This window comes from Salmo trutta, chromosome 26 (genome assembly GCF_901001165.1).
Source record: "Salmo trutta chromosome 26, fSalTru1.1, whole genome shotgun sequence".
In the NCBI taxonomy this organism is placed as follows: domain Eukaryota; kingdom Metazoa; phylum Chordata; class Actinopteri; order Salmoniformes; family Salmonidae; genus Salmo; species Salmo trutta.
Window position 1 is genome coordinate 9,044,122 of NC_042982.1, and position 20,254 is coordinate 9,064,375.

Below are 20,254 nucleotides of genomic sequence, written 5' to 3' on the forward strand. Positions count from 1 at the left end.
TATTATTATTATTATTATTAATAAATAAATAAATAAATAAATAAATAAATAAATAAATAAATAAATAAATAAATAAATAAATAAATAAACAACATGTCCATCTCTACTCCCAATCTTTTCCCCCAGCTCTTCTCCTGGCACACCTATATAGAGGAAAACACAAAGCAATTAGTGGGCCCAGCTGTGTACTAATTGGCTTTACAATAAGTACCTATCCCCTGAGGAGGGTGCTGTCGTGTCATCTTCCGCCGTCTGGTCACTGAACTCTCACACTGTTTTTACTATAGGATCCCCTTAAAAAGAGACCCTAGCTCACAGGCCTCTAAATCTAGCTTCTAAATACATTTTAAACAAAATAGTTGATGAAGCACGTGCAGTGGCTGATAGGGAAAACCTATCTTGCAATAAGAATAGGCTATCTGGCAGAGTTACTCCACATCAACAATTCCATTTGGCGAAAGGCTCGGCACGCGCATACTCAGCCTGACTGGCTCTCGTTCAGGCAAATTAGAAATAAGTGCACTCAGGCTATCCGGAGGCTAAAGTGAGTTACTTTAAGGAGCAGCTCACGCTCTGTGGGTCTAACCCCAAGAAGTTCTGGAAAACGCTGTATGACCTGGAGAATGAACCCTCCTCCTCACAGCTGCCATATGTCCCTTAATGTTGATGATGTGGTTGTTACTGACAAGGAGCGCATGGCTGAGCTCTTTAATCACCACTTAATTAAGTCAGGATTCCTATTTGAGTCAACCGTGCCTCCTTGCCCATCCAACATTTCCTCATCTCCCAGCCCTTCTAATGCGACTTGCCCCAATGCTCCTCTCTTTTTCCCCTGCCCCACTACAAAGTTTCTCCCTGCAGACGGTCACTGAGTCTGAGGTGCTAAAGGAGCTTAAACTTGACCTCAAAAAAACATCTGGGTCAGATGGTTTAGATCCTTTCTTCTTTACGGTTGCAGCCCTTATCATTACCGAGCTTTTCTCTGACCTTTTTAACCTGTCTCTCTTCTCTGGGGAGGTTCCCATTGCTTGGAAGGCAGCCATGGTGCGTCCTATATTTAAAGGAGGAGATCAAGCTGATCCTAAATGTTAGAAGCTAATTTTATATTTTGCCCTGTTTACCAAAAGTGTTGGAAAAACGTGTCAATTCTCAACTGACTGGCTTTCTTGATGTCTGTAGTATTCTCTCCGGTATGCAATCTGGTTTCCGCTCAGGTTATGGATGTGTCACTGAAACCTTAAAGGTCCTAAATGATGTCACCATTGCCCTTGATTCTAAGCAATGTTGTGCTGCTATTTTTATTGACTTGGCAAAAAGCTTTTATACGGTAGACCATTGCATTCTTGTGGGCCTGCTAAGGAGTATTGGTGTCTCTGAGGGGTCTTCGGCCTGATTTGCTAACTACCTCTCTCAAAACGTGCAGTGTATAAAGTCAGAACATCTGCTGTCTCAACCACTGCCTGTTACCAAGGGAGTACCCCAAGACTCGGTCCTAGGACCCACTCTCTTTTCAATTTACATCAACAACATAGCTCAGGCAGAAGAAAGCTCTCTCATCCATTTAGATGCAGATAATACAGTCTTATACTCAGCTCACCCCTCCCCGGATGTTGTGTTAAACACTCTACAACAAAGCTTTATTAGTGCCCAACAAGCTTTCTCTGCCCTTTACCTTGTTCTGAACACCTCCAAAACAAAGGTCATGTGGTTCGGTAAGAAGAATGCCCCTCTCCCCACCGGTGTGTTTACTCCCTCTGAAGGTTTAGAGCTTGAGGAAGTCACCTCATACAAGTACTTGGGAGTATGGCTAGACGATCCACTGTCCTTCTCTCAGCACATATCCAAGCTGCAGGCTAAGGTTAAATCTAGACTTGGTTTCCTCTATCGTAATCGTACCTCTTTTATCCCAGCTGCCAAACGAACCTTGATTCAGATGACCATCCTGCCTATGCTAGATTATGGAGATGTAATTTATAGCTCGGCTGGTAAGTGTGCTCTCGAGCGTCTAGATGTTCTTTACCAATCGGCCATCAGGTTTGCCACCAATGCTCCTTATAGGACACATCACTGCACTCTATACTCCTCTGTAAACTGGTCATTGATGCTTATTTATAAAAACCCTCTTAGGCCTCACTCCCCCCTATCTGAGATACATGCTGCAGCCCTCATCCTCCACATGCAACATCGTTCTGCCAGTCACATTCTGTTAAAAGTCCCCAAAGCACACACATCCCTGGGTTGCACCTCCTTTCAGTTTGCTTCAGCTAGCGATTGGAACGAGCTGCAAAAAACACTCAAACTGGACAGTTTTATCTCCATCTCTTCATTGAAAGACTCAATCATGGACACTCTTACTGACACTTCTTGCCCTTTGTGCTGTTGTCTCTTCACAATAATGTTTGTACCATGTTTTGTGCTGCTGCCAGGTTGTGTTGCTACCGTGTTGTTGTCATGTGTTGCTACCATGCTGTATTGTCATGTCTTGCTGCCATGCTATGTTGTTGTCTTAGGTCTCTCTTTATGTCGTGTTGTGGGGTCTTTCTTGTCTTGATGTGTGTTTTGTCCTATATGTTTTTATCACAGCCCCCGTCCCCGCAGGAGGCCTTTTGCCTTTTGGTAATCCGTCATTATAAATAAGAATTTGTTATTAACTGACTTGCCTAGTTAAATAAAGGTTAAAAAAATTAAATAAAGTCTTCATTCTTCTCACACAAGTAATTTGCAGAAGGCCCAAGACTATACTATACGCCATCTACTGGTATAACGACGCTATTGAATGCAGTTCTAAAACGAGCTCTAGACTTTTATTTTGGAAATGAAACCGGAAGCTAACGTCTGGACTAGAATTGCTTGATTTACTAACTAACTGACTAGCTACGTTCGGTTGATGTCCTTTGCAGATGCCACATTACTGACGAATGTTTGTACATATAAAAAATATCTGTAACCGAGTAAAGGGAGAAGTAAAATAAGAATTGTGTAAATGTTAATTCATAGTCGTAACATATGTTTACAGATCTAATTTAAAGTTTACGTTTCATGTATGGCTTTTCTTACGATCCTAACCATTTACGTATGGATTTTCTTACGATCCTAATGATAGCTGCCGAAAGGTTGAGTTATCTCCTTCCATACTCATAGTTCCCAGTGGGAAATGTTACTTGAATGACCCTCCAAATTGGAATTACAAGCAGTGGTGGAAAAAGTACCCAATTGTCATACTTGAGTACAAGAGCAGCTTGTGACTGAAGTAAAAGTGAAAGTCACCCGGTAAAACACTACTTGAGTAAAAATCTGAAAGTATTTGGGTTTAAATATACTTAAGTATCAAAAGTAAATGTAATTGCTAAAAAATACTTAAGGGAGTTATTCATAATAAGGGTTACATGGAGAAAACCGGACCTCTCTGAAACGAAAATGGATGGCCCTCCCTTATTTACCTAAACCCTCCCTGAACGCTTGAAAAAAAAACAAGTGACCCTCCCCTATACCCAAAATAATAATTAAAACATGTGGATAGGAGAGAACATGTCTTCCATTTACCATAACTTCTTGGGCAGATCAGAGCCTTGGATATGCAGTTTTAGAAACTGTTCTTTGTCCTGTAAGCATTACATGGGAATTTTGATAGCGCACAAAACTCCAGGCCAAATGGTTGTGTATTTGCAGACCACTATGGACAAGAGTAGGGGTGGAAATATCTCCTATATAGTAAAAGCAAAAATAGCCTTTTATAAACATTTCATGCAATTCTACGTAATTTTACATATTAGCAGAATCTTTTTTTAATAACACAAGTTTCTGAATTTGCAGGCTAAGAATGGACAGAGAGATAGGCATGTGTTCATCTTCTCATCTTCTCATATGTCTCCAATGACATATCAATGTGTCTTGTTTGCAACTAACCTGTTTGCAAATAATAAAATCTGAAACATCATTAGGAATCTGAGCACGGTACTTTACTTTCAAATATTAGGCCTACCTTTCCACCCCAGACAGAGTAGGCCTACCAACGCAGAAAAATGTAAGCTTTAACTGCTGGCTACTCTTCTTCTGTGGCTTAACCCAACGAGAGAAGGTTACAAGTGTTTCCCTAAATGCTGTCTGGGTTTAAACATCTATTGTACGGAAAGTGAATAGCTTAATCAATTGATAGTGACAGAATTCGATTATTTCCCAAGCAAAGTACATTTCTTGTCTCCTCGGGTATAGAAGGTTGTAGCTCAGCCTCTGTATAACAACGATATCCCCATATGCATCAGATTCATGTCTTTTACAGGTATTTTACAGCTTGTTCCTAGCATAAAGCATTGCGGACCAAAGCGCTGTTATAGATCACTTTATATAATCGGCCTCAGGTTGGAATATCCATTGCAGCGTGTAATGCAGCCTAGTTTTATTTACACCATCCCAGCAGCCATCTTAGAAATATAACTTTACTCTGTGCTTCTCCATGCATGCACTTTGTAGCTTATAGGCTATGGATAATTTGATTGAGACCACACTAAATAGCCTATAGGGACACTTGATATTGCGCGCCAAGCAGACAATCAGAGATGAGGGGCGGCATCGGGCACACATCAATATATAGCCATATAAGTAACTCATTCTAAAACAGTGAGAAATATAGACATTTAGTCAATTACAAATTACATGACCCTCCCCTGGACTAGATTTAAAAAAATAAAAATATACCCCTTGACTGAAATTAAAAAAGCATGACCCTCCACCATTTTCATTCAGCTACCCATTATGTAAATTCCGATCCATCCCTAAGTATCAAAAGTAAAAGTTTAAATCATTTCTAATTCCTTATTTTAAGCAAAACAGTCAGCACCATTTTCTTGTTATTTTTTATTTAAGGATAGCCAGAAGCACACTTCAACCCTCAGACATAATTTACAAATTAAGCATGTGTGTTTAGTGAGTCTGCAAGATCAGAGGCAGTAGGGATGACCATGGATGTTCTCTTAATAAGTGCTTGAATTAGATTTTTTTTCTGTCCTGCTAAGCATTATAAATATTAATGTCAAGTGCAGATAGACAAAAAAAAATAAACACCAGTCTCAACGTCAACAGTGAAGAGGCGACTTCGGGATGCTGGCCTTCTAGGCAGAGTTGCAAAGAAAAAGCCATATCTCAGACTGGCCAATAAAAATAAAAGATTAATATGGGAAAAAGAACACAGACACTGGACAGAGGAACTCTGCCTAGAAGGCCAGCATCCCGGAGTTGCCTCTTCACTGTTGACGTTGAGACTGGTGTTTTGCGGGTACTATTTAATGAAGCTGCCAGTTGAGAACTTGTGAAGCATCTGTTTCTCAAACTATGCACTCTAATGTACTTGTCCTCTTGCTCAGTTGTGCACCGGGGCCTCCCACTCCTCTTTCTATTCGGGTTAGAGACAGTTTGCGCTGTTCTGCGAAGGGAGTAGTACACAGCGTTGTACGAGATCTTCAGTTTCTTGGCAATTTCTCACATGGAATAGCCTTCATTTCTGACTAGTTTCAGAAGAAAGTTCTTTGTTGTCAGCTGTGCTAACATAATTGCGAAAGGGTTTTCTAATGATCAATTAGCCTTTTAAAATTATAAACTTGGATAAGCTAACACAGCGTGCCATTGGAACACAGGAGTGATGGTATCTGTTAATGGGCCTCTGTACGCCTATGTAGATATTCCATAAAAGAATTTGCCATTTCCAGCTACAATAGTCATTTACAACATTAACAATGTCTACACTGTATTTCTGATCAATTTGATGTTATTTTAAAGGACAAAAAAAAGTATTTTCTTTCAAAAACAAGGATATTTCTAAGTGACCCCAAACTTTTGAACGGTAGTATAGCTAGTTTGACCACGTGTCAATGTTAAGCAAGCTAGCTAACTTTATTATTAGCAATGTTAGCTAGATTATCAAGCTAGCTAACATCTCATTGGTTGAATAATTGTTCAGACTTCAAAGACACTTGAACACATTCATGTTGTATTTACGACTTCCCAATTTCCCATGAGCACATGAAACCCCCCTCTCCCTTAGGGTCGCGTTCACGCGCTAGTCGAAACTAGGAACTCGGAAATCCCCAACTTGCTAAATGGTTGAACGCAGCTCGACTCGTGTATAACTACAACCTATTGGCAAGTCGGACATTTCTGAGTTTCCCAGTTCTGACTAGCACGTGAACGCAGCATTAGTCCTCTGGATAACAGTGTATTTTATCTGGTTCTCCATGGGTGATGCAGTATGCTTGCTTGAGTAGAAATGAGGAGCAAGAATGAAATTGAAATCTCAGTTTATTCATCTCAAAGGCACCCTGTACCTTGAAAACAGTTTACAAATATAATCTGTCAAATTATACAATAATAAAGCACACAATGTCCAGCATTTTTCTCATTATTATTATTTTGACTGATATCACTTTTTTTGTATTAAAAAGAAAAAGAAAACATTTATATATAGATGTGATTATCAATTCATACAATGTAAAAAATAAGGTTTTCAACAAAATGTATGCCTTTTTTTCCCAGCAGAGGGCAATATTGTAAAGTGATATACATTTTTCTGGCAGGGAGGCAAGTGAAGGGAAGGAAAGGGTTGCTGCCTCTGAAGTGAAGTATCAGAACGTCTAGTCTACAATCAACAATTGTTGTTAATCATCATGAATTCATGTGTGTGTTTACATGAGTATGTGTGGGGGAGTAGAGGGATGAGATGTGTCTGACCACAGTTGAAGTACAGTACATAGAGGACGTTTCTGTTCAAGCACAGGAGAGTAGTAATGATCCTTTGAGGATATGCTTTGGCTCATTATTTATCCTCGTCATGGTGGTAGCCACACACCACCCCCACATCCTCATCGTGTGCACAATTGTGCTTGCCCACCTTTGCCCGTTTGCAGTCCAGTAACGTTCTCTCTGTGCCCTCACACTCCACATCATCTAGCAGGATACTGCCACTGCCACCCCCCAGCTCTGCCCGTTTAGCCACACGCAGGGCTACAGGGAAGCCTAGTTGCTGGCAGACCACCGTAGCCGCTTTACTACTAAACAAGTCATCACACACTGTGCCCCACTCCCCCCGTATGAAAATCTCCACCCGCCCACGGTCCGACAGCTGCTCTGCACTGATCAGCCGCACCGACCCAACCCGATGCTTCCGGCGCCGCTGCTTCCCAGTTTTGGAACCCCGGTTCTTCTTGTTGACCCGGTTTCCTGTGGAATGTTCTACCTTGTCACTCTGGCCTTTCAGGAACTTGTCCTGGGCCTTTGAGAGAGTGAAGTTAGGCCTCTGGGTGGTGGGCTTTGTTGCAGCTGTCCAGTACGTGGGCCTTGGTGTGGTCTGGGGCCGATTGGTCGTAACTCCTAGTGGAAAGGGTCTGACTGTGGCGTGTGGTTGTGGTCGGGTCAAGGGTCGTGCTGTTGGTGGAGAGGGCCTTCTGGCTCCAGTTGTCAACAGTGGTCGGGGCTTCGGGGTAACAGTGGGCCTGGTGTAGGACAACGATGGTCTCTGCCGGGAAGGAGTGGTGGCATGACCTGGCCTGGCCGTCATTACCTGCCTCCATGAGATGGTCAGTGCAGGTGTAGCAGTACCAGTAGTCCTCTGCTGCATTGAGGTGGGGTTGGAAGGTGTTGTTACAGGTTTAACAGTAGCCCGTGTTGTTAGAGGTTCAACTGTAGCCCTTATCGTTGCAGGTTTAGCAGTAGCCTTCAGGGTTGCAGTTGGAGGTGTGTAGGTAGGTCTCGTCGTCGTGGAGCGCATGGTGGTCGGAGGAGTACGGAGCGTGGTGGTAGCTGTTGTTCTAGCCATAGTAGTGGGCGCAGCGGTGGTCGTTGGCTTCTTGTCAATGACAAACTCTGTAGAGAGGAAGTCAAGCGAAAGAAACAGCCCTTTAGAGCACTCCAACTGACTGAGATGTGTTGCGCTGTGACTCATGATAGCCTGCAAAGGAACGCGTGTTTGTTTGTGGTGTCACTTACCCTCCTTCGGGTGGAAGTGAATCAGCTTGCCTTTAATCTTGACAACAGTTGGCTTGAAGCTGCACTTGCCTGGAGGTGCTCTCCTAGATGGTGAGAGAAATCCATCAAACAATCCATTTATTTTCATGCTGCCCATGACAACTCTATCTCCTACTAATACAGTATAGAGTAATTTGAATCATACATTATCATAACCACATGAAGAACAGTTATATCATTGATAAGCACATTATATTCAGTAAATTGCCGTTAGGGTAGAAGATTTAGTAGATATTCCCTTAGCGTGACACAGAGCGATTACGTTAGCTGATTACATAGTTAAAGTAAGAGATGTACTAAACAAACACAGGGGGATTGAAGACCACATCAATAATTGGATGGACAAAAAACATTAGCATATCTGGCAAAGGTATGTCTGTTTTGGGAATCTGCCATTAATCCGAGATAGGGATGTATTCCCAGAGCCCCCTGGCTGTTGGGACACTGTGACCCTTGTTTAATACCTGGATGGATCCACTATCTTATAGATCACCCCCGCTCTGGCAGACGCACTGGGAGCTCCCGTTGCCAGGAAGTACAGCTCCCCTAGAAACAAGAGGAAAAAAGGATCTAAGACCCAGCACAAAGATCTGCAACACCTTCAAAGCGAAATCAAGACAGCCCGTTTCTTTTGAACCCCTTCCCACTCTACTCAAATCAGCTTTGAAGTCAAGTATTCTGAAAAAGTTGCTTGTTGAGACTTATCTGAAGCTAAAGAGCATGCACTAAGTGGTACACCACTGGGTTTGAACTGCGTGTGTTATTTCTTTATGTTCAAAAGCAGCAGAGGCTCATCACGAAATAGCTCAGAGAAGCAGACAATTTTCCATGGTTGTCTTGGGTGACTGAATTCACAAGCAGCGTGCATCCCCTAATGGCCTTTTCATGTACGGATCAGTATGAACAAAACACAAAAAAGACAGAAAAACATGCAAAGCTAGTTGTCAAGGTTACCTGCCTCATCTTCAGCAAAGGAAATGATGTATTTGTAATAGCTGTTGATAAGTTTGGGGAATCGGCACGTCTGGTCTTTTCCCATACAGATCTCCTTGTACTCCCACTTCCCAGTGCTTTGGTTCTCCTTCAGTGACATCAGGCGCCTAGGCAGACAAGGAGTCTCTCAGATTGTGCATGTGTCAAGTGAGTTTTAGGGCATTTGAAACATTTGTCAATGATCTTTCAATTTTAAGAACATATGTGTATCAACTCTTTTTCGAGGCATGACAATCTATGAAACATTTTTTGCATTTTAATCAGTGTAACATTGGATAAATGTTGGTTATGTTGTATAAACACACACCCACTCATGAAATCCCCGAATATGTAGAGGCCATTGAGATTAGGCATCTGGCAGCCGCGGTATATGTAGCCTCCAGTGACCGACTTCCCCAGTTTGTGGGGGTAAGCAAAAATAGGCAGGATGTCATCTGAGGAGAACATATTTTTACACTGCTTAAGGGATTTAATACATATCTGAATCTCTTCACCAAATAATGAATTGATTCTTCATATAGAATCAGCCTGCCACCTCTACCAAGTTCTATTGGAGGAATAGCCTACTCACCAAGAGAGGAGTTGCGACATAGCCTGTTGTCATAGCAAGAGAAGCCCTCCTTGGCTCTCCAGCCATAGTTGCCACCCTTGACGATGAGGTCCACCTCTTCAAACTTGTTCTGTCCCACGTCCCCGCAGAACAGTCGGCCACGGCCCTGCCCGGTGATGAGGTCGCCCCGGTCGATGGAGCAGCGCCACATGTTACGCACCCCATAGGCGTAGATCTCAGGCAGCGAGCCCTTCTCCCCCAGGAAAGGATTGTCCGACGGGATGCTGTAGGGTTCCACGTCATCGTTGTTGTCCACATCGAGACGCAGCACCTTGCCCAACAGAGTGGACCTACGCACACATGGGTTTAACTGAGTTCTAGTCATAGGAAAATGTGTCAGCATTTTAGTGTGGGCTTCTGTCATTGTTTTTCATTTGTGTATGTGTATCCAACCTGGTCTCAGAGCGTTTTGTATTATTCTGTACGTAAATCTGAGACACTCCTTTTAGTATGATATGTTCCAAATTACAATTGCTTTTATATGTTATGACTTTGCAAAACGTACAATATGTTATGAATTTGCAAAATGTACAATTATGTTGGGAATTTGCTAAATGTACGACATACGAATTCTAGCTAGGTGGCTAACGTTATATAGGCTAGGGGTTAGGGTTAAGTTTAGGAGCTAGGTTAACGGGTTAAGGTTAGGGTTAGCTAACGTGCTAAGTAGTTGCAAAGCAGCAAAGTAGTAAGTCGTTGAAAAGTTGCTAATTAGCCAAAATGCTAAAGTTATCCGTGATGAGATTCGAACTTGCAACGTATGGGTTGCTAAACATTACAGTCATACCAGCTGTAACGTGTCATACTAATTTGAGTGTCCCGGATTTACGTTTAGTATGTTACGAGGCCAGGCTGGTGTGTCACAACAGTCATCAAAGACATTTAGGATTAATGAAAGTTATAGATGCAAAAAGATCATGCCCCTAAAGCATTTTTAGGGGGAATGATATTTATGCCTCTGTGACTTTCTCACTCATCATTATTCACGATTCATTCATGATTATCTGTAATCATGGTAACGTCCACATTAATGTAGAAGCGTTCAGAAACATATTCTATTCTTATTTGCAATAAAACTGACTCCAATGACGTAATACATTATTTACCATTCATTTCTACTAGGCACAATGCATCCAACAAGTTTGTAGGGTCACAAGCTTGATGCAGTCATTGTGTGCTAAAAATATGGGACCAAATACTAACCTTTTGACTAAATTTAATACACTATAGGTGAATTTGTCCAAATACTTATGACACCTTCAAATGGGGGATTGGATACACAAAGTGCTTTCACTTCTAAATGATAAAACAGATATGTATGAAAATACCCTCAAATAAAAGGTGACATTCTGTACTGTCACCTCATATAAAACATTTGATCTCAAATCCAAAATGCTGAAGTATAGAGCCAAATGAATTGTTTTAGCTTCACTGTCCAAATAAATACATAGGGGTTTTACTCACTCACTCACTCACTCACTCACTCACTCACTCACTCACTCACTCACTCACTCACTCAGTCATACTATTATGCGGCCCACAGCGTCTTGTGTAAATATTAGCCTTGGCAGGTCCCAAAACCTCATATCCCTGGCCTTCCACTCATTGGCTGTCAAGAAACCCTCTGCTAATTTTTCTTCTCCTGGGATGAGCTGAAAGGGATGTTTCCACCCAATGCAACTCAATACAATGCCTTTACTGTAAGTACCGCCCTCGAGATAAAGCTGTGATTACATTTACATCATTACATTTTGTGATGTAAAGAACCCTTTATTTCGGCATGCATACATTCTGCTATGCACTAGAGCTACCCAACTATGAACTAGACATAACCCTCTTCTGAGAATAACGCATAACAAAGTTGATTTAGAGCACCTGCTCTTACTCATGCCACTGTTGAAGTTAGGAGGATGGGCTCATTGTTATGGCTGGAATAGAATGAATGGAACAGAATCCATCATGTGTTTTCCATATTTTTTGTGATTCGTTTGATACCATTCCATTTATTCCATTCCAGCCATTACAATGAGCCCGTCTTCCTATAGGTTCTCCCACCGGCCTCCTTTTACATCTATGTTGTAATATTCTGAACAGAATAGCAGGTATTCTACCTCCATTCAGGTCTTTAAAAGGAGTGGTAAACGTCCCTTCAAGCTCAACTATGCAAGACTGTAGTGATTATCACATGGTAAGAAAATGCCGGATATCGCCCGACAACATTCTCCATAAATATTTAGCCTGGCACAGCAGGTCCAGACTCTGGCCACTGACCAAAGTGCTGTGGGGGTGGCACTCACAACCTGACTGGTACTGCTATGCCCTGTCCTTGCCCATGGTTCAAAATAAAATGCATTCTAAGACAGACTGTCCAGAGCTCAGTGATGGTTTTCCTCAAAGAAGGGTTTAGAGTTTCTCATAATATCACTGTGTGTACAATTCTGTCATGGTGTTATAACTATAGAGGCAGGTCACTTTCAGCAAAATGTTTTGGACTGCCTTTGAGTCCTTTCTGAATGGCCCTGTGACACTATGTAGATTCTGGGCACTGCCAACCCCTGCCCTGGCCCCTGCCAGGAAAAAGCTAAACATACAGTGCCAAGGCTAATATTGTGAACAACTGTACTGTCTGTCTGCATGAATGTACACATAGCCTTGAGCTGAGTGTTTGTCATGTCAAATGCTCAGGGGTTGAGGTCATAGATGGCGATTCTCTCCCAATGTTACCAAAGCGTTGGTGCCTTTGACAAGGTCATAAAATCGCACTTTCATGAATAGAGTGGCATTGCTGAAGGGCCTGTATAAAGTTCATTGCGCTTCAATCCATACATTTGTCACTCTCTCAATGTCTAGAGCTTGTCAATTTCTAGTCAAAGTTTTTAGTAAAAGATTCTTCTACCCTCCGGAGTCAATTCATCTTCTGGAATATTAAACTTGTTTATGACAAGTTGACAACAACTCAGACACAAATTTCATCTAAAAGACGTGTATAAGTCAACCATGAATATGATAATTACTAGACATTTACCAGGGCAACAGGATTTTCCATTCTTTAAAAACAGAATCATGTACCACTATGTTATCATATGAGAACGTCACATAATTTGGCAATTGGGTAATACAGTTTACAAACACACTAAAATACTAATTGTGCCCTGTGGTCCCTTTACTGTAGCTTATATTTACATCAACAAAGATGTCACACTATAGGTTAAACTTTTTGAACTCCTATTTTTCAAGATTTTTTTATGTTAAATGACTGTAAATAAGTATACTATGAAGAGCCAGATGTATCACATTAAGCATTTCACTCCACTACTAACTATAATTGTCACTTCTACTCCCTCTCCAGCGCTCGAGGTCGCCAGTCTGCTGATTATTACGCACACCTGTCACCATCGTTAAGCGCACCAGCGCCTCATCAGACTCACCTGGACTCCATCACCTTCCTAATTACCTTCCCAATATCTGTCACTCCCTTTGGTTCTTTCCCTAGGTGCTATTGATTCTGTTCCAGTGTTCATTTTTGTACGCTACCTGTGTTTCTTGGTTTGTTCTATGTTCATTTAGTTATTAAATACACTCCTTGAAATTGCTTCCCGAATCCCAGCATACACATTGCAATAATACTCCAACACCACTGTATAGGTGTCCTTCATTGAACTAGATCTTCAACTTTAAAAATGTAGGTCTCTGAAGCAAACATATCATTCTGACCTTCAAAAAACATCAACATGGGGTGAAGGCTAGATATACACTAAATTACTAAATGTCACCCTTTAATTTGTTTCCCCTGAATTCGTTTTGAAATGTAAAGAGCATGGTGACTCACTTATTCTGGGAGTTCCCAAACTTGCCAAAGGGGTCCCCTGCTCTTCCCCCATCGCCAATGAAGATATAGAGGTAGCCATCGTGCCCGAAGAGAAGCTGGCCCCCGTTGTGGTTCGAAGCAGGTTCCACCACTTCCAAAATAGTTCTATAAAGAAAACCACACATGACCAAACATCACTAAATTCTAAATCTGATAGGATGATTGTAGTTGCAGATCTTTATTTCTGCTGATTTGTATTGTTTCAATATGTCAAATACATGCATGTGAATGGAGCCGATGACATCACAGGTTCTGATTCAGTCCATGTCATTTGGTGATACTTCTCTTACCTCTCTGAGGAGTGGTCTAATTGGTTCATATCATCAGCGGACAGTGTGAACTCACTAATGCGGATCCTCTCCTCCTTTTTCACAGACACAGAGTAGTAGACGTAGGCTTTCCGCACCAGTGTGAAGCGAGGGTGGAGGGCCATGCAGAGGAAGCCCCTCTCATCCCCTGCCCAGGGAGAGGTGAGCACTGCCTTGGTCAGGTTGAGGAAGGGCCGGTCAATACGGGAGCCGTTGGACAGGTATGTCCACACGTAGCCCAGCTGCTCGGCCACAAAGAAGCGGTGGGTCCGGTCGGCGGCGTGGACCATGGCCACCGGATTCCTCAGGCCGTTGGCCACCTCCTGCAGGCACAGCTGGAGACAGCCCTCAGGGTCCGCCCGAACATCTCCCAGGTTGGCGTTGAGCTTGTCGTCGGAGAGCACGTTGGGGTAACAGTACTCCCTGTCTTTGAGCTCCAGGAAGTTACAGAACTTATTGCGGTCCTCCTCTATGCCCAGCGTGGCATTGTTGTCGGTGAGCAGACTAATGGTGTAGCGGCACTGGTGCCAGAACTCAGAGCAGTAGTCTCCGCACAGGCCTGGCAGCTCCCTCATGGGCGTGTTGGCATCCTCAGCATCGTACAGGTGGGCAGAGTAGGGAGAGCACTCCTGCAAGGATGAGGAAAGCTTGTTTGAAAAGTGGCAGAGCTATTTGGGCTCGGACTACACACGCTTATGAGCAAAACTCAGTAGATCTACCTTGTCGGCTGCTAACTTTCATAATGAGCTACATCTTAAACCGTAGTCTATAGCCACTTTGTGCAATCTCATATTGAAACTTCAAAAGCATAGTCTACAGGTTAATACTATGTCATGTCTGTTCATGATACTGTGCAGCTATTTTCATGATGAATTCTCTCTAGGCTTGTAAACATTTGAAATTCAGCATGTCCTCTACTCCTCCCAGTACTCACCAGACCAGCTGGTAATGACTATTCTGGCTATAAATAAGGCCTGTTTAAATGCATCTTGGAACATCCAATCCCTTATTAAGTCAAAGCCACACAATTACACCCATTTTGACACTGGTAAACCGTTGGGACAATGATGCAAAACATTTAAACCACTGTAACAGCTGGTACTGAAAGAAACAATTCTGTTACAAAAACTCTGATTAATAATATAATGATTCCAAGTCTTAAGCAAAGGGGGCATAATGTGTTCTGGAGTTCTGCTGAGTAATATTTCATTTCTTTCCATTTAAATCTGGGATATGCTCTCTCAAAGGTGCCATCAAACAATGCTCAAAAACTCTACATCAAAGCGTTTAACATCAACAACACTTGGCCAACTCAGGGTTTAAATCTGTTGCTGACCATAAATTGCAGGTTGGATTATGCAAATCACATGATGCCCAGGCAATGACGTAAACAAAAAGGGGACAATCTGGAAGTGGCATGTGTTACACACAGCCACTTGTCTGAGTTGGGGGTACAAAATAAAACTAGTAGGTAAGAACTGACATATGTGGGCATATAGCTGCTAAAAGGAACAGAAACCAAAGCATGTATGAAATGCATTAATTTCAAACAAAATGTAAGATATGTCACGTCATGGCACATTGTGAGGCCCATTTTTTTAAGGTACTGTATCTGTGACCAACAGATGCATGTCTGTAGTTCAAGTCATGTGAAATGCACAGATTAGGGCCTAATGAATTTATTTCAATTGACTGATTTCCTCATATGAACTGTAACTGTAAAATATTAGAAATTCTTGCATGGGAGAGGTGAGCAAAGGGCCAAGTTTTTCAAAAGTTATCTAACTGGATTTTCCCTATCCGATAGGATTAAATGCATAGAAATAGAATGAATAGAACAGGTTTCCCCTTTACAGTCAATAATTTGACAGTTCTATTAATTCTATTTCTATGCATTTAATCCTAAACCAGATCACTTTTGAAAAACTGGGCCCTGGTCATTGTTTTTTGTCACATGGGTGTTGACTCCTCTGGCCTCTACTGCAGGCAGCCCTGATAATGCAGTCACTTAGACAACTATAACGTTCTGTTTAAATTCTTTGTAAATACTGTGTTGGATGGGATGGGGAGCTCTGACAACAGCAATCCGTCAAACTTAACTTCACGTGTCTTTTGTTCACAGAGATGGCAACCAGATTTGACAGTACCTTGCAAAGTATGCATCCCCTCTGTTTTTCCTATTTTGTTGCATTACAACCTGTAATTTAAATAGATTTTTATTTGGATTTCATGTAATGGACATACAAAAAAATTGTCCAAATTGGTGAAGTGAAATGAAAGAAAATAACTTGTTTAAAAAAATTATATAAAAAAAAATGGAAAAGTGGTGCGTGCATATATATTCACCTCCTTTGCTATGAAGTCGCTAAATAAGATCTGATGCAACCAATTACCTTCAGAAGTCACATAATTAGTTAAAAAATTTCCACCTGTGTGCAATCTAAGTGTCACATGATCTGTCACATGATCTCAGTATATATACACCTGTTCTGAAAGGCCCCAGAGTCTGCAACAGCACTAAGCAAGCGACACTAAGCAAGCGGCACCACGAAGACCAAGGAGCTCTCCAAACAGGTCAGCGACAAAGTTGTGGAGAAGTATAGATCAGGGTTGGGTTATAAAAATATATCTGAAACTTTGAACATCCCACGGAGCACCATTAAATCCATTATTTAAACATTTTTAAGAATATGGCACCACAACAAACCTGCCAAGAGAGGGCTGCCCACCAAAACTCAGGGACCAGGCAAGGAGGGCATTAATCAAAGAGACCAGAGATAAACCTGAAGGAGCTGCAAAGCTCCACAGTGGAGATTGGAGTATCTGTCCATAGGACCACTTTAAGCCATACACTCCACAGAGCTGGGCTTTATTGAAGAGTAGCCAGAAAAAAGCCATTGCTTAAAGAAAAAAAATAAGTGGGAGACTTCCCAAAAATATGGAAGAAGGCACTCGGATCAGATGAGACTAAAATTTAGCTTTTTGGCCATCAAGGAAATGCTATGTCTGGTGCAAACCCAACACCTCTCATCACCCCAAGAACAGCATCCCCACGGTGAAGCATGGTGGTGGAAGCATCATGCTGTGGGTATGTCTTTCGTCGGCAGGGACTGGGAAACTGGTCAGAATTGAAGGAATGATGGATGGTGCTAAATACAGGGAAATTCTTGAGCAAAACCCGTTTCAGTCTTCCAGAGATTTGAGACTTGGACGGAAGTTCACCTTCCAGCAGGACATGACCCTAAGCATACTGCTAAAGCAACACTGGAGTGCTTTAAGGGGAAACATTTAAATGTCTTGGAATGGCCTAGTCAAAGCCCAGAACTCAATCCAATTGAGAATCTGTGGTGTGACTTAAATATTGCTGTACACCAGCGGAACCCATCCAACTTGAAAGAGCTGGAGCAGTTGTGCCTTGAAGAATGTGCAAAAATCCCAGTGGCTAAATGTGTCAAGCTTATAGAGACATACCCCAAGATACTTGCAGCTATAATTGCTGCAAAAGGTGGCTCTACAAAGTATTGACTTTGGGTGGGTGAATAGTTATGCACGCTTAAGTTGTCTTTTTTTCTTATTTCTTGTTTGTTTCACAATGAAAAATATTTTGCATTTTCAAAGTGTCGTGTAAATCAAATGGCACAAACCCCCCCAAAAATGAACTTTAATTCCAGGTTGTAAGGCAACAAAATAGGAAAAATGCCAAGGGGGTGAATACTTTCGCAAGCCACTGTATGTTACAAATTGTACATTTTATCATGGAAACAACCCTAGACTAGCACTACCACATGCACACCCACAAACACTGTGAGATTAAAGAAGGACAGTAGTAAAATGGTTAAGTACGCGGTGCAGGGTGAGCTGGTAGGGTTAAAGCTGTGTGTGTTGGTTTCCTTTCCTCCATGAGTCACCAAAGTCAACATAAATACACTCAAAGAAACCTCTAAAACGGCCCTCCTTCTAAAAGGGGTGGGCAGTAATGAGAGAGTGCACATGTGCCACATCGTATAGGACAACCCTTCAACATTCCACGTTGCCACGATCACTGTAAATGTGAGACTTCTCAGCTTCCAACGTTGGGAAGGAGGTATAGGATAGGCTGTATTTAGTTAAATGGTTGACGTCAATGTTACTAATTGTTTTGTAACCCAATAGTCAGCCTTAATCCTACCACAAGTAAACGGTACAGTTCCTTCAACTACTTCAGCTGGATTCAATTCCTCACCTCCCTCTCCCTCCTGCCCTCCCTCTCTATCCCAGTGGAAATATGATACTGTATATCCTGTTCAGTGACCAGAGAGGAAATCGATGTTTGGCTGGTGGTCAGTGGGCCTCTTGACAGATCACAAGCAGCCCCCTGTATCTATGATAACTGTCTGGACAAAGGGAATGATTGAGCAGAGTTTACCCTGGCTAAGTGGCCTTGGGCATTGGGTCTCCAGCCACTGACCACACTGCCTGTACCTTAGCATGGCTGATCGGAGAGCTGAGAGCTGAGCACAATAGCTAATCTCCACTGGATCCAAAACCAAACAAAGCTGAGGACACGTTCACATGGTCTGCAATTCTCTTCATTGGAGAGGAGAACAAATATATTCAATCCAGTAGTGATGTTGTGGTACTGTGGTTCAGGCCCCAAAATCCATCATTGGTAACAGTACTGTCGTATCTCATGGTTGAACAGACAAGTCAAGGCCTTACATAATCCCTCCAACTGTAATTTGTTCCAATCTACAGCGTGCACATTTGGAAAGGCCTGGGGTATGTAATTATCATGATGTTCACATACATTTCAGTAATGAAGGGGGTGTCAATGTGTAAAAATTTGAATGAAATATAGTTTCATGAAATATGATAGATTAATCTGTATAAAATGTTTTATATCCTGTGATGAAATAGAATTTTATTACAAGTGAAAATGTTTTAAAAACATGCGTGAAGATAATCCATTCTACAAATGCACTCTTAGAAAAAAAATGTATTATCTTTTTGTGGAAAGTTTTAGATAAGGAGGCATTAGCTAACATCTGACTACTGACAGACTTCAATTTACCTGACAGAGGATGGTGCGTATGTATTTCGCACAGGTCATGTAACCCGAGTAGTCAAAATAGTCCATGATCTTGTAGAAGTTTTGGGAGATCTTGTCATCTTTCTCCAGGTCACAGCAACCAAACTTGGCGTACTCCTTACAGAAGACCAGAGGCTCCCGTGGCTGGAAGGGGGGCTTGTAATCCAGGCACTGGGGATGGGTGTTCCCATGTCGGGGTGCGTGTAGGACCAGTAGGACCAGCAGCCAACGGGACAGCAGCTCAACTCCCTTTACACTTACCCTGCTCATTGCAATAGTAGTTTACCCTGCTACCTGTAGGGCTAAGTAATGGAGAGACCCAAAATTCCAAAAGGTCTGTGTGTAGTGGTGATTCTGTCCCTTCCCCCTGGTGCCTGACTGTTGGAGAGCCTTCCTATGTTTGCTCTGGACATGTGCTCTTTCGCGGGACAAAAACGAACGGTGGCGGAGAGCAACAGGCCCTTTCATTCAGCAGTCCGCCCTGGCCAGCCACGATGCTTCCACTCTCCACTCAGAACCTATTCCCTCCCTCCCTCCTTCTGCTCCCTCCTCCCCTTACTCTCCCTCTCTCCTCCTCTCCCTCGCTCTCTGTCTGTCCTCCACAGACACATGGCATTCTTTCCCATTGCGGCCTGTCTATATCACCCCGCTGTAGCTCTCCTCCCCCTCTACATACTCAGCCTTTTCTCTACTTCACACACACCTCCCTACCCTGCCTCAGACAGATTCACTGAATGACTCAGGACGTGTGCTGAAAGAAGAGAGCAATGGATCCTCCAAACACCACAAACAATGGCATAGTCTACAAGAAACTGTATGTATATGATGGAGTACACGTGGATAATGCTCATGTGTTTCATACAGGCTACTGCCGTTATTCAACAGGCATTTGTAAACCACTTGGTGATATGAAATTGGTCTAAAACCAGTAGACATCAACTGAAAATCTGTCCTAAAGTGAATTGAGTCTAACGATAAAAGGCGAGATAGCCTTTGAATTGGCTTGCTGCTGAATGTTGTGTCCTAGACCTACAGGGTATACAAATACCAAAGACATATGTCTTTCATTTGGACTCAGCCACCTCCCTCCCATGTACTTGGCTTCAGATCTGACATATTTGCACAGCATATCTTAATTTCTCTGGTAACATCATAGGAACTGTCAATATTTCCTCTTGCAATGACATATTTTGAACCTGTGGATATTGAACCATCTGCCTCCGAATAAATAAATACAGCCCGCTATTATTATAGGAAAGGCTGGATATGAAGCCCATTAATCAAATATTGGTTATTCGAACCGGTATCATCTTTTTAAATGTATTTTCCACTCAGACCTTTTCAGACCTTGCATTGCTGTCCGTGTTTAGTGCTTTATTGAGGTGAAACGGCTG

General features: G+C 42.3%; 1 protein-coding gene across 1 annotated transcript; it reads right to left on the bottom strand.

Annotated features, from left to right (window-relative positions):
• Positions 1–6,273: 6,273 nt before the first annotated feature.
• LOC115163026 (HHIP-like protein 1) lies at positions 6,274–19,384 on the bottom strand. The gene is made up of 9 exons (XM_029714600.1): positions 18,843–19,384; positions 13,775–14,421; positions 13,446–13,589; positions 9,578–9,906; positions 9,314–9,440; positions 8,968–9,113; positions 8,478–8,559; positions 7,975–8,057; positions 6,274–7,851 (listed from the first exon to the last, which is right to left on the bottom strand). The coding sequence occupies exons 1-9, from the start codon at positions 19,128–19,130 to the stop codon at positions 6,806–6,808; spliced, it is 2,892 nt and encodes a 963-aa protein (XP_029570460.1). The 5' UTR covers positions 19,131–19,384; the 3' UTR covers positions 6,274–6,805.
• Between the last annotated feature and the right edge of the window lie 870 nt (positions 19,385–20,254).